Source organism: Volvox carteri (assembly GCF_000143455.1).
Source record: "Volvox carteri f. nagariensis unplaced genomic scaffold VOLCAscaffold_103, whole genome shotgun sequence".
NCBI classification, from domain to species: Eukaryota; Viridiplantae; Chlorophyta; class Chlorophyceae; order Chlamydomonadales; family Volvocaceae; genus Volvox; species Volvox carteri.
In genome coordinates this window covers 213,745-228,204 of record NW_003307646.1, presented here as the reverse complement: position 1 = coordinate 228,204, position 14,460 = coordinate 213,745, and the positions used below count along the sequence as shown (strand labels likewise).

Sequence of the window (14,460 nt, the reverse complement as noted above, 5' to 3'; positions counted from 1 at the left end):
AGTATACTAAAAAAGAACTTCCAACGTGTAACCAGAGCGACACGGCCTCTTCGGGAGACGACCTCCGGAGTACCGCCGCACAGCATTATTAACACAACGGAGGCGAAAAAGCCAAACACCTGCTACCCCGATACCCCCTCGACAGAGCCGCAGAAAAATAAACCATAAACCATCAGCCTTCCCGCATGCATCAATAAGCAGGGTGTCGGGTTCCTCGTATCCAAGGAAAGGGCGGGGCTCATTTACATGGGTACGACGAAATCAGATCTGATATGGGCTTTCCACGCTTCGAACATATGAAGGACGCTATGAAGTGGGAACCTGAACGCCTGGCAAGGATGCTGGAACGTATATGGTCTCACCGCAACTCTATGCAACCCGTATTAACCAAGCCCCCCTCAACGAAAAGGAGCATGGCCTTAGTTCCGACACGTTACAATAGAGGCGGCCGGCTGCAGCAGCTTTGCAGACTTAGTTCGGAATCTTTACCCCCCAGGATACCCTGTTTGGCGATTCACCTTGTGCAATCGTATGACAGCTGTTACAGAAATGAAAATATGTGGAGATATGGGACCTTGCTTTGGAGCCCCAATTCGTTGGCCATTCATTTGTGACACTGTCGTGGACCGCTGATGACGGGCAATCACACGCATGGGTTATTTAAAAAACATAGCACAAACACCTCAAAACGAACATGAAACACCGAAAAAAATGAGCATGAAACACCGAACGTGAAAAACGTAACGCATGCCATAACCAACCTACCATAGGGCCATCAGTTAACAAATGTAACTGAAGCCACAGCGTAAACAAGAGATAACAAGTGTCTCCACTGCGGTCACATCTCACCCTGCGCTACCTACGACCTCTACCTACGACCGGAGCTCGCCACTCCGCGCGGTCTGACCGTTGGGACGAGCGAAAACACAATGCGCAGGCACTATTACTCTGCCCAACATCGGGCACGCTATTAATGCTCAAATTGCTCCTCCTCTGTACTTCCTTTCAGGGCACACACCGACGAGGTGCCCTCGCTGATGACCTGGCTGACGAGGTCGAAGTAGCCCGTTCCGACGAACTTCTGATGGGTTGTCGCGCGGTAGCCAAGCTTCTCCGCGCCGAACTCGGCCTGTTGAAGCTCCGCATACGCCGACATCCCTAGCGAGGGCAAAACCAGTTGCAATTAGAAAGTCAGCGGGAAAAGCAGTGCGCTTGGTCCTCTATTCCATATTACAGGAACAGCGCAGACCGGTAGCGAGTTTCCTCGAGGGAATATGGAATGAAGTACGCTGTCTATTAATGCCGTACTGTCCCCTTCAAGGAGGTTACAACGGAGCACATGCACAGATGCAAACCCACCTCGCGAGGCGTACTCCTTGGCCAGGCTAAACATCGAATAGTTCAGCGCATGGAAGCCAGCCAGCGTGATGAACTGGAATTTGTAACCCCAGCTGCCAAGGGTAGCCTGGAAGCGAGCAATATCCTCATCAGAGAGCTTCTTCTTCCAGTTGAAGGACGGAGAGCAGTTGTAGGCCAACAGCTTGCCAGGGTACTGAGCGTGAATGGCCTCAGCGAACCTGCGACATGATGCATACCATTGATCAAAAGGTGGGGCACCAACAGTCTCGACTGTAACAGTGAACTAGTGCCGCGGTGTACAACCATCAAGCAATTGGTGGCACCGCTTGCAGGAACTTCCGCTACGATTTACTCACTTCTTTGCCTCCTCCATGCTGGGCTCCGACGTCTCGAACCATACCATGTCGGCGTAAGGCGCGTATGCCAAGCCACGAGCGATGGCAGCGTCAATGCCGCCGCGCACAGAGTAGTAACCCTCCGGAGTCCGCTCGCCTGTGCAGAGGATTATCATGGCCAAGACATAAGAGGGGGCTCTCCTTAGCAAAATCAGGTATTGATTTGACGTTGCGCATGCAGCCTTCCGCTATGCCGTCTCGTACCCCAGGTCACTATTTACGGTGCCCACCGGTCATGAAGGCCTTGTCCCGTTCGTCCGCGTCGCTGGTGAGAAGGTAGGCGCCCAGCGCGTCGGTACGAGCAATAATGACTGTCGGCACATCCAAGACGTCCGCCGCCAGGCGTGCCGCCGTAAGCTTTTGAATGAACTCGCGTGTGGGTACAAGCACCTTGCCACCCAGGTGGCCGCACTTCTTGGCGGAAGCCAGCTGATCCTGTGGGCAGCAGCAGCATGTCAACATAAGCAGCCTCACGGCACCGACGGACAGCAAGCGCCATTCCAACAGTGCAAGGCAGCAACAGCATGTCACAAGGGTTGTGTCTAGCATGTATGCACGTCTGCTTCGCTTTAACCCCGTATGCAGTTCCCACGAGCACATGTACCACAGTTACCTCAAAGTGCACGGCTGCCGCTCCAGCTTCAATTAAGGCCTTCATTAGCTGTGCGTAGGGTTTGGGGGCAGACGTAACATAAGTAATACGTCATGGCGTTTCTTCTACTTCGGTATAGCAAGTTGCGATACGCTTGCTTGAATGCTTGGGCCCCCAGAAAGAGGGGCCAGTACGCAATGCTTGCAGCCGCAATCCGTATATGCAGTGGCCTGGGCGACGGCACCAAAACCGCAAAAAATCTAATTTCCCCCAAAAAGCAAGCCAGCCTGGGAATGTAAGAGGAAGGATGTATACAACTAAACGCGCTTTAACATACCTCGTAAGCGTTGAGATTTCCGCCAAAACCTGCCTCGGCATCGGCCACGATAGGTGCGAACCAATGGATGTCGTTCCGCCCCTCGGAGTGCTGCATCTGGTCCATGCGCTGCGAGCCGTCACGCAAACAGCGTTGGTAATTGGCGACAGGACAATTGGACGCGCGCGCTGCCAATACCGGCAAATGACCGGGGTTGGGTGCCAAGCCCCATTTAGTCAAGCCGAAAATGTGCAATCTAACACATCATCATGAGCAGGCTGTAAGTAGCTTACCTGGAAGGCATTGTTGATGCGTGAAACGACGCGCGGCACTGAATCCACCGGGTAAAGGCTTTGGTCGGGATAGGTCTGCGGGCAGATTTCGTCAAAGTTCAAGCAAATTATTTAAATTTCCGTTATCTATTGGCTGACTGAAGAGTCGCATACCTGCATGGCGGAGTTGGCGTCGGCAGCAACTTGCCATCCCGAGAGGTAGATAGCCTTCAAGCCAGCAGAAACCATTTCCACAGCTTGACCACCTGTATGTTTTTATAATTCAAAACATAAAAATGGGTAATCGATGGAAAAAACGGTGGCTGCTGCGAAAACCGTTCGGGCAAAGACGGTTGCCACGGCTTGCCGACGCAGCATCCGATAGAAAAACATCAAGATTTGAGTCATGCAATTGCAGTAAACGATAAAGTATGATCCTGCATCCGCTGGCAGCATGTCGTGCTTCTCGGGGGCTCACCGGTCAGCGCGCCCAAAGCTGGAACGTATGGCTCTGTGTGCATCAGCTGCCAGAGCCGCTCTGCACCCATACGAGCGAGGGTATACTCAATCTTCACGGATCCACGCAGGCGCTCGACATCCTGACGGCTGTAAACCCGCTTGACGCCATCCCAGCGAGAAGAACCGTTGGAGGCCATTCTGGGAGAAGAAATCCCAAAGCGAGAATACAAAATATAAGAAGATGTCTAAGGATCTTAAAAATCACTGGTACTATTTGGTAGTGCAAGGGATAACATTTATGCGAGGAGTGAGACGTCTATCGTACAGACCGTTATGCTGACACGCCACGACTCCACGTTTACGGCCAACCATGCTATGGGATTTTTAACCTGGAAGCTATATAACCGACATAATAGAGCTTTGGGAGCAGCATAGGTACGCAACTGGTCTATTTTGGTTCCAGCAGTTCAGGCAGTAACGGGAGGCTCTGTCATCGCCAAAGATTACAGGATCACATCATTACGCAAAGGGTCTCCCATACAGGTTTTAGTCTGGCAACCTCTGCATGTCCTTGACCTTTAGCGCAGGTGGACGTTTAGCCTCTTTGTCGGCATTCCGAAGGCGATTAAGAATGCTACGCCTGTGAAATGTGATTCATGAAGCTTTCCCAATTATGACTTTCATACTGCGTCAATTACCTACATTATGCTGATAAGGAACGGGCTGCATGGGAAATCAGCTTCGATTAATGGATGGGGTTACGGTCGACTCCTTCGGGGAACTTCATGGCCCCATCCCTACAGAGGTAATGTTCAGGCAAGACTCATGGCCGAGGGGTTGTTCGTATGCCGAGCGTTTGCAACGAAAAGTGTCCAGACAATGGTGCTGGCGGTTCGCTAAGAGGCGGTTAAAAGTCCATGGACCATCCCATTTAAAAGCTCGGCCCTTGGCACGCTTGGGGCTGCTAAAGCTAAATTTTCGGGTGCTGGCTTGCCCGGACCCCAGAAGTGCTGGTACCCCCATTACTGGAGCAGGCCCAGTGCAGTGTTAAGCATCGCCTCCCACTGGTCATGTGAAGTCGCATTACGTTGCAGTGGACCCAGAATAGTTACCATCGCAGAGTTAACACGCCAGACAACAGCATCCACATGGCATAAGAAGAAGAAGACGGTCGCCTGACATGTACTTCGATAACTTCTTGGAAACCCAAGATCCGTCCACCGCTGCGTACGAACGTGGCTTTGTGAGGGACAAGCACCCAAAAGCTCACGTTACACTTGCCCTGCCTGTTGCGCGATACATTCACCACCACGAGACACTCAGCATCCGAGGAGCAGAAGTTAATAAACACCAATGCAAGACCTGCCCGGTAACTACGTATCCTGCGGAAATCAGGTTGGAATATGCATCATCATCATCACCACCATCCCGAGCGCCAGATAGTACCTGCAAACCACACGAGGATTTGAGTCGTGTGGATGGAGAGTCCACGATAGACCTGCCTAAGAACCCCCTTCATCACAGCAGGTAACCAGGTGGGGTAGCTCAGAACTGACGGGACCCGCCACAAGTCCGCAGCACGTGCCTCTTAAGGTGCACATAGTCTCTGCATCTGGCGGCCAGGGATGGACGCTGAGGCATAAGATATGTTGCAGGACTAGCCCACCCCAAAGGAGTACCCGGAAAGTTGAACGGCTTCGGATAGAGATTGCTCAGGGGGAGTCTGCAAAAAGTGGTAGGTACCCCTTCGAGCCCGACCACCAACACTACCTGGCATAGCATTTGACATGGATGTTAAAACGTATGTGAGTCACCGCAACTCAGGTATGCCCTATGGTGCAATCATCCTTTGTAGTGGCTTAAGGTCTTGCCCTTGGGCTTTCGACTCTTATGCGCATTTCTACAGGTATGGGATCACGCACCCCCAACCATGCAACACACACACACACACACCTTACATTATTACATGGTGAAGCAGATTCTCCGTTTCTGGAACCGCCTTCAAAAGCAAGTGGGATCCATTGCTCATGCCGTTTTACGGCAGGAGATAACCGATGCCCTGACCAACCCGGAATGGGAGGATTGGGGAATCTCAATGTTACGACTGTTTTCCTTCTTGGAGTGCAACATTTGGAGCGGAATACCGCAAGAAGTCGTGGGGGTAAAGGAGCGTGTTGACTGGTTGTTGAGTAGACCTCTACCAGAAGGAGCGATAATAACGGCACTAAGAGAGCGTTTGATGAGTGGCTGGGACCATACGCGCGTCTGACTGTCTTGCCAGAGGAGTACCCATCAGATGGGAAGCAACCGGGAGTGCAAATGGCGAAGTATAAGCACTGGATGGGGCTGCCCTTTTCGGGAGCCGCAGCCGTCATGCGGCCAACACATGCTAAGGTTTTCATTCCTCGTTTAGCACATCGTAAGCTAATGCAGTTTCGTTTATGTTGCTGGGCTTTGGAGGCAAACAGAGCACGAAGGGGCAAGTACCATGTCCCCAGGGGGCAGCGGTTTTGCCACTGTTGTGGTACTAATAGCCGAATTGAGGATGAAAAACACGTGTTATTGGAATGCCCAGCCTATAATGATATTCGTGCTGAAGAGGGATTCGATCATCAACAGAGTATGTTGGAGGCCATGCAATCGGAACCCGCACGTCTGGCGAGGATGTTGGAACGTATGTGGGCTCACCGAAACTCAATTACCCCCTTTGGACGCTAATCTGGGCTGATGTGCGGTGTTTTTCCTTTTCTCCGTGGCTTTTAGGCGTTGTAGTATTGACCTTGGGCCTTCGGCTCGTATGGGTAGTCTTACAGGTATGGGGTCACACACCCCCCAACCATGTAACACACACACACACAAACACACACACACACACACACACCACCCCGCACACACCACACCACACCACACCACACCACACCACACCACACCACACCACACCACACCACACCACACCACACCACACCACACCACACCACACCACACCACACCACACCACACCACACCACACCACAACACAACACAACACAACACAACACACCACAACACAACACAACACAACACAACACAACACAACACAACACACCACACCACACCACACCACACCACACCACACCACACCACACCACACCACACCACACCACACCACAACACAACACAACACAACACAACACACCACAACACAACACACACACCACATTTTCCGCAGAACGACATGCTCAACGTCACGTTTGCGGAGCTATGTGCGGAGCTGGACGATGACAACGCGATGCCGTGCAGACTCATGTGCATCTTTGCGCGATCGTGTCTCTTCCATAACCCAAGTTACAGCACGCAAAACTTGTTTTCTATGGGCCAAAAAATATGTTCAGCTGCTCCAGCTGTTTCACCTTGTGCTTGTCATTATTCCAAGAGTAAGTCTCCCGCATCTCCAGTGCCGTTATCGTCGGATGGCGATTTTGTTCCGCCATGGCACTTCGGCGCCTGTGGCGCGGCAGAGATGTAAGCGCTCATACCGCTCAGTCTGAAGCAATGTGCTACTGCCGTAATATCCACCCTCGAAAACCTCCACTTCCGTACATTACTGTACGACGCCAAGCACAGGCTGCCCTAGACCTCTTGAGTCGCGCGGCCCTGGAGTCGGACACGTTTACCCAAATGGTGGCAGACCTCTTCACCCTGCCGGACCCAAATCCAGACCCAGATCCGCAGAAGAATCTGCGGGAGGCTAATCCGCGGGGGTGGCTGTTAAGCTGGTGGATCAGGCACTGCGGCAATCGAACGGCGACTAGATGACTAATGGGTGCAGGGACGACGACGGAGGCGAGGGAACAAGCTAAGGGAAGTTAGGTGGGACCACCAGGTGAAGGTGAGGATTGAGGAAAGAAGCTCGGGTGAGGGAAAGGGACGGTCCAGTCTCTGCCTCCTTGCCTCCGTGGGCTGTGTAGTTCTTATCCCCTCCTAGTTAGCAATAGCTTCTCCGGAGATAAATTTGGAAGCGCTGCTGTCTCAGCCCACTCTGCCCAATTGCCGATACAAGCCTGGTGAACCAGCTCTCCAAACGGAGGCAGGAGTGGGAGTTAAGGCGACAACAGCAGCCGCAGCAGCAGTTCCGGTTGAGTATGGATAAGGTGTGGGGACTTGTGTGTGTATTGAGGATGCAGCTTAGAAGGTTCGGTTTTGGAGGTTTGGGAGGAAAAGCCAAATCGTGCCGAGCACGGAATGCCGGAGAGCTTTTCAAAGAGTGTGAGGTCGGTGAGCTGTGCGCTTACTGAGCACAGTACTCCAAGGTGCTTACCTTCGTTTGCTGCTGCTGCTACAGCTTCTTCTTCTTCTTGCTACTGCTGCTACTGCCGCTGCTGCTGCCGCGGAAACAACACCATGGCTTATTGCTGCCGCCCTGCTAGAATGTCCTAATTAGCGGTAGATAGAGGTGGATAAACATCAGCACCAGCACCACGACCACGACCACTACCACCACAAGCAGCAGCAGCAGCAGCGCGGTCGACCGGGGGGTATTGGCGGGAGAGCCCGCTGCGGCGTTACACCGTCATGGCCTTGCCGGTTCGCCGCAGAAAGAGCCGCCGAGAACCCCCAGAGCTGCGCCGCAGTAATACATCACAAAAGCACTAGCGCTACTGAGCTGCTAAACCAGCTGCCAGGCTCCCCCAACATCTCGCCCCGGGACATCCTTGGCCCAATCCTCCAGTCCCACCACTCGCTTTCGGGCGAGCGGGCCAAGGCACTCGGCCCCTCACGCTTCTCTATCAACCACTTACCCGACCAAGCTCGCTCTGGCGGCAGTGACGCTACGGCCATGGCCGTTAGCAGGACCGGTGGGGGCCACCTCGCCTGGATTCCCTCTAAAGGATACAAGTGGAAGAACCCCAGACTTTACAGCACAGAAATGAACCACTAGCGAGAACCATGGCCCATGGGCGGACGTCGAACCCCTGCTGACTAGAAATTTCCCCAGCGGTAACACCACAGATTTAAGTTGCCTACGGCAACTGCGATGTGCTGTGTGCACACAGGAGGGTAGCCAGACTTCAGTTGCTTACAGGTACAAAACCGCAAACTTGTCCTGAGGCTACCAGATATTCGGACAGCAGTTGGCTCTAGACCGCATCATGTACTGCAACCACCCCGAGTCCATGGCAGCATTTCGTCCCTAGAGCAGCGTGTAGGTGCTGTCTGAGGTCCCGTGGACACCAGTGCCAATGTCGCTTAATAATTTCCCCGGCCCGTCTGGCCTTACGTTGGAGGTGTTGTGCAATAGTGCGAAAGCCCATATTGGACCGCAGAGTTACAGTTACCGCATTCATGTACCGGATCCGCGCATCATTGCCTCCGCAAGGCAAGAGCATGCAAGCCGCAATAGCCTCAAGAGACACACACACACACACACACACACACAATTAAATGCCAGTATGCGCCACCGCTACAAATTTGCGGTATGTATTGTATGCTATGTCGCGCGTGCATTAGCTATTTGTAGGCGTCTTCAACGACGAGCTCGCAAATCCCAAATGTTCTGCTTGCGCCGGCAAGGGTAAACGCACGCGGCACGTTCGGTGGCTACTGTATGCAGTAAAAACACATTTATCAGCAATAGTCAATGCAGACTGCCTGGGGCGGTCATGCGTTGAAACAAGGGGATAATGAAAAAAGCGAGCTTATACATTGGACAACAACATGACTTGGCGTGGTGTTGCATCCCGCAATATATAACGCCAGCAGTGCACGAGGCTGTGCATCACGGTTGCAGGACCCAAAAGCCTGCATGCACAACGGCCCCCAAGGGCTACGAAACACATTGATAATCTTGACCACCTACCGTTACATCGGACCCGCCAGCCCCCCAGCCACATCGTGGCCCCTCTTTGTGCTTACTTCGAGCACAACAGCTGCGTTGCATTGCCGACAAAAAACATTGGGGTAGCCTTATATAAAGTATGTGCATTATTATACGAATTTTCGTCATGCCTACTCCTACCTACGTATGGCCACATGTACAACGTTTCTACGTCAATTTGCACATACGCAGAGTGACGGGCCACGGCAGCCAGCCCAATGTCAAAAAAATGCAGAATTCCCATTGAACATGACTATTACTTCAGTTACCACACTGGCCGCCGACATACGTACGGGCTCCAAAATGGCCATCGTCCTTCACGTATCGTTGTCGTATTGATCCATGCGTATATATATCCCCCTCCGCCTCGCCATCAGTGCAGCCAGCCATGATCCTTTCCAGTTTGCACAAACTTGAGTTAAAAATTTACATTATTACGTTGTAACGTTTCTCCGCAGCATCCGCAAATTGGCCAGGGCCATTGATGCGGTATTGAACCTACACTTAAACGTGGCAGCTTGTGCCCGAGTTTCCACTGAGTGTAGCCATGGGAACGGCATGTGGAGTGGGGCGGCCATCAATGCGGTCCTCGTCCAGGAGACCGGCACGCTCGTAGCAAGCAATGCTACTGTCCATGTATTTGTAGTAGGTGTGGAACGCCAAGTATGCTGCGCGGTTCACAGAAGCGCAAATGCACGGAGGAGTGAATTGGTGAAACGCAACCATGTACGGGATGCTGCGTGCAACGCGTCGCAACCCTACAATGGAGGACAACCCCCTAACGTGGGCCCTCTCCAGCAGCTTACACGAGAAACAAGAAACCAAGCATGACTCACAGCTAACCTAAAACATCGGCAAACTGCTGGCAACCTGCACCGATTTAGCTCTCCCAATGTGTGCAAAAGAGAAAACGACGACGGCTCAGGGCCCTCAGGTCGCTCCGAGAAGATTGGACCAAACCATCTGTTAGGGGATCGCCATCACCAGCAGGTGCGGGTATGGCAAATACTGTGCAGCACGCGACCCAGTACTCACCCAGGAAAACGAGGAACAGTGACACGACAATAATCGCGACGAAGTAAACTGGAGCCATCATCGCGGGGGCCATGTCCTCGCCGCCGTCTTCGATCCACGCCGGAACCCCTGCAGCAATAGAGGCGTGTCACAGAGTTACCCCTCAAACGGGGCGCATGTCACACACCTCGGTACTCTGACAGCCGTCAAATGGGGCAGAGCGCTTTGAGCAGAGGTCTTCGTCAAGGTTACGTGGAGGCAAAGCTCGTGCACGATAAAGCTACCACGAACAAGGATTATGCGACACGGCATGTAGGATAATCACTCCCGGGCGAAGACCAACGTGTCCATAAGCTTTTACGGGTATCGCCTCGTTTAGCAGCAGTGCTGGTCACTATTCGGGACCTGTTCGGTGCAACAGCGCGCGCGCTCACCTTCGAAGAGGATGTGCGCCGCCATCACAAACCAGCCTCCCTGCACCAGCATGGTCACGACGCGGCCACAGGACAGCAGAAAGCTGCGGGGGTGGATTGCCTCCAGCAGCACCATGACCGCAGTCGCCATCATGGTGTAGAAAAGCACCGAGTGGACCGCGATGTCCAGCGGAGTGTGCTTCTTGTGCAGCCCCATCAAAAGGGACTCACACAAGAACGCCAAGAAGAGGAAGACCTAAGGCCCGGGGGAGCAATGACGACAACAGAAGGGCGGGGCCCAATCAACTTCCGGGGGGATCAGGCGGCCATTGTGAGGGCAGCCGGTGCGCTGCAGCACAGCGCACCAAACGTGTGTAAGTGTTAGTCCTTCCGTAGTTCCATGGATTCACGTGGGTGTATGCGTGGCATGAGCAAGCAAGCAGGGCTCGAGCTCCTCCCCCCGGGGAATGGAGGCGCGATGCGCAGCAGGATCCGCTGTACGGGAAGGTGTCCATCCCCCACTCACCCACTCACCTGCTGTGTGCCCCGGGGAAGCTCAACCTCCATACCCACAAGGTCGACAAGACCTGAAGGCAGCGCGGAGTGCAAATGGGTAGGTAATTTGAAACCGCTTGAGTTGCAATTTGTAGCTCCAAGCCCCCAGCAGCGCCCAGCCGCACCTGACAAGATGACTGGAGGATACATGGCCGCATGCTGCCAGTTGCCCATGTGTGGACCGTAGAAGCGCCCCTCGCGCTTAGTCCCCGCGGGGCAGACGAGCGTCCTGCAACGGATACGACCAGATACGGGCGATCAAATTAATGCCGACGCAGCCTTCGCAGGCCATAAACTTCTAATGAGTAATGGTCGATGACCGATGCGGGCAAACTTTACAAAGCATCTTAATGTGGAGAGCCGTCACAGATCGACTAGGTAAGGTAAGGCCCGCATAAAAAAAACTAAACCACTTGCAAGCGAAAGCCTTACCTCCAACCACCACGATGAGCAAAGTAAAGCTCGATCGACATAGCAATCATAGGTAGAAAAGTCTTGCACATGCTTTCGGACACAGCTGGGAAGCGCCACAGGTTATACGTTGTCCGCGCTTGATAATCCTGTCCCTTATTCCGTTGGCTACTGAAATAGTTCCTACAAACACGGCCCTAAACTTGTTCGGCTGCCATACTCAACAGCAAGAGGCAGCAAGCAGCAACTACGGCCTCTGTAATACCTGAAAGTACCCTGCATCCAATGGAGTCCCCATATAATCATAATAATCCCAGGACCAAAATGTCCAATCCATGAACCTGCGGTTGTCAGGAGCAACATCGAGGCACGCGGGATAAGGAACAGCTTGCAATGAAATCAATTATCTTTTGCTGAGAAGGATCTCAATGCAGGTGATCATTCTTAAGCGCAATCCTGCCAATGCCGGTTTTCAAGTGACAGTGTGATACAGCTTCCTACCCGAAAATGTGACGCTGACGCCAACAGATCCCGCGCATAGTGCCCCAAGTGTCCCCAGATATAAGATGTTAAATATGGGAAGCAGTGCAGCAAAGTATGTTCAGTCAAGTGACGAATTTTGAAGTGTGCAACCAAAGCCCTAACAGCTCAAGCCACCTCAGAATCCAAAAGAGAGAGGCTTATGTAATTCGTATGATTGCAGGAAACGTTAAGCAGGTAGGGCCGGCGGCGCTGGCTAGTAACCGCCTCGGTAAAGCCAGAGAGCTTCTCGCTCAAAGTTCCTCACCGCCTTCAGTCAGCAGAGGCTCGCCGTCACATTCCCAAATACCATGGCCATGCTGCATTCCAGCAGCGTCAGTGCTGTGGGAGTCCATTTCTAAGCGTGGAGCAAGGATAAATCCGGTCTTCGCGCTAATTGCAAACAACCGAGATCAGCGAAAAAGGAAAACAATGAGGGTATTGATGCTGCAAATGCAGCCCCGCGGTATGCACTTGAAAGTTCGAGCCAGCTGGCAATCTAGAAGGTCAGCGTCGTCGTACTACGGCGACGCGATTATTGCCTTCACCAACTTCGGGAGCTACGTGTGTCGCGTATATGGTAGCAGATACAGTTTCAGTAAATCAAGATGAAACTGTTATGAGCTCACGGATCAGCGATAACGACCGTACCAGTCTGAACAGTCGGTCTGCCTGATTCCGGTAATGCGCGTACCAGCAAAAATGTCACTCAGATCAAATGAGTAGATTAATATCTATGAGGTCGATTTCCAGGTTGTTCCTGAATTTTGCCCAAGGGCACCAAGAAGCAGCGAAGTAGATAAGAGGCTCCTGCCCTCGACAATATACAGCGGCATGACAGCTAAAATTATCAGCACTACGTTGTTAACATAAGGTTCTGTCGCTGTGTTGTCATCCTCGGCCATAACGTAACAACAGTTGGTGACACCAACCGGTTGCTGTACTGAGTGCTACCCTTTTTGTTTGAACTTTATTGGCACGGTTCTTGCAATACATGCGTATTGCCCACAGCTGCTCAGCCGTCATTGGTCTGTGCAATTTACCGGGGCTCTATTGTCGAGTCCCTAGAGTACGATTACCTGGCGACGAGGGCCCCAAAGGTTCAAACTTGCCTAGCAATTGTTTTTTCTGGACGAAGTCCAAATATTTGTCTAGACTGCCAAAAGAAACTAAAGCAAAACTTCTCGTGGAATTGAAACCACCTCGCCTTTGCGTTTGTCGCCTTGTGTCTAACAACATCAGATTGATTACCTTTGTACACAGTGCGAACCAAATGGAGACGCTTCGAACCTTTCAGAACGGCTAGCGCGTCCACGTCTTTGTCCCTTACTGGGAGTATAAGGGAGACTTCCATGCATCTGTTCTCGTTTCCCTGGTTTACCCCCATCTTGGCTACTTGTGTAAACATTCTCCTTAGGAAAAATAAAGCCAATACGACGTGTACAGGTTTCCTTGCGCCTGAGGATGCGCTTGAGCGAATCTCCGTAGAGCATGTAGCACTTGAAGATTGGGACAAGAGCACTCCTGGACCGCAGCAGGACCTGTCCCGAATAAGACAAGACCGCGTCAACCGAGCGCGGTGAAACATTTCTAGGCACTGTGGGAGCAGATGGGCGCAGAAGCAGACGGGCACATAGGAGGTTGGCTTACTGGGCACCCGCCTGGCTGCTGGGGTGTAATTCCGCGGTTTCAGTTGGTGCAAGGCGTACAAGGAGTGGGAACAGGTCGCAGCAACTCGGCAGCTTACTATGCTACGAGCGACGTTTTGGCCTCGTGCTTCTTGCTATCTCATAGGCTTTCATTTTTTTCGAGCCGTTTAAACCAAGGTGTATGAAACCGAGCTAAGGGGCTAGATAGGGAAGAGTTCGTACTTTTCGCGCCGCTTTCCCTTTGCGCGTCTGTCGCAGTTGCGCAGTAGGGCTCGTGTGTTGCCAGACCCAGAACGGGGGACCTTGGCCTATCGTTCTCTTTACTCGCCCGTCGCCCAGCGCGGGTACCGCTTTCACACAAAGGAATGGAAGGATGCGCAGGTGCTGGCGAGCATGCAGCCGAACTGGAAATGCCAGCCGTGTTGGGAACATGGCAGGCTCGCGATGTTGTGTTTTGCGGGGCCACGTGTTGAACCCGTGGCTCCTCATAAATTGTCGTCCTTCCCCGGGAGTGGGCTCTGCCGAAGGCAACCCCAAGTTGGAAAGCTAGGCAGAGCGCTTTTGAGGGGGTTGTGTATCGTGACGCTTCAGCCGGCAAGTTCAGGATTGCGGCACTTACCCTTTTTCTGGGCGGGGCCCCAGCGCGAAGCGC

General features: G+C 52.8%; 2 protein-coding genes across 2 annotated transcripts; both read right to left on the bottom strand.

Moving 5' to 3' along the window:
• Positions 1 to 528: 528 nt before the first annotated feature.
• Positions 529 to 3,652, bottom strand: VOLCADRAFT_84620 (uncharacterized protein). Its single transcript, XM_002958689.1, has 9 exons — positions 3,413 to 3,652; positions 3,109 to 3,200; positions 2,956 to 3,030; positions 2,684 to 2,791; positions 2,368 to 2,415; positions 1,985 to 2,189; positions 1,716 to 1,851; positions 1,360 to 1,577; positions 529 to 1,158 (listed from the first exon to the last, which is right to left on the bottom strand). The coding sequence occupies exons 1-9, from the start codon at positions 3,588 to 3,590 to the stop codon at positions 971 to 973; spliced, it is 1,248 nt and encodes a 415-aa protein (XP_002958735.1). The 5' UTR covers positions 3,591 to 3,652; the 3' UTR covers positions 529 to 970.
• Positions 3,653 to 9,523: 5,871 nt separating this feature from the next.
• VOLCADRAFT_121751 (uncharacterized protein) lies at positions 9,524 to 13,756 on the bottom strand. Its single transcript, XM_002958688.1, has 8 exons — positions 13,490 to 13,756; positions 11,906 to 11,981; positions 11,662 to 11,823; positions 11,355 to 11,458; positions 11,209 to 11,261; positions 10,696 to 10,930; positions 10,283 to 10,390; positions 9,524 to 9,915 (listed from the first exon to the last, which is right to left on the bottom strand). The coding sequence occupies exons 1-8, from the start codon at positions 13,650 to 13,652 to the stop codon at positions 9,752 to 9,754; spliced, it is 1,065 nt and encodes a 354-aa protein (XP_002958734.1). The 5' UTR covers positions 13,653 to 13,756; the 3' UTR covers positions 9,524 to 9,751.
• Positions 13,757 to 14,460: the final 704 nt, after the last annotated feature.

Coding starts and splice junctions, on each gene's coding strand:
- VOLCADRAFT_84620 (XM_002958689.1), bottom strand. CDS start 3,590: ATGGCCTCCAACGGTTCTTCTCGCTGGGATGGCGTCAAGCGGGTTTAC. Junction 3,201..3,412: donor AGCTTTGGGCGCGCTGACCG/GTGAGCCCCCGA, acceptor AAAAACATACAG/GTGGTCAAGCTGTGGAAATG. Junction 1,852..1,984: donor GGACAAGGCCTTCATGACCG/GTGGGCACCGTA, acceptor TCCTCTGCACAG/GCGAGCGGACTCCGGAGGGT.
- VOLCADRAFT_121751 (XM_002958688.1), bottom strand. CDS start 13,652: ATGCTCTACGGAGATTCGCTCAAGCGCATCCTCAGGCGCAAGGAAACC. Junction 11,982..13,489: donor AAGTCTCCCTTATACTCCCA/GTAAGGGACAAA, acceptor TGACAACCGCAG/GTTCATGGATTGGACATTTT. Junction 10,931..11,208: donor TTCCCCGGGGCACACAGCAG/GTGAGTGGGTGA, acceptor CCCGGGCCTTAG/GTCTTCCTCTTCTTGGCGTT.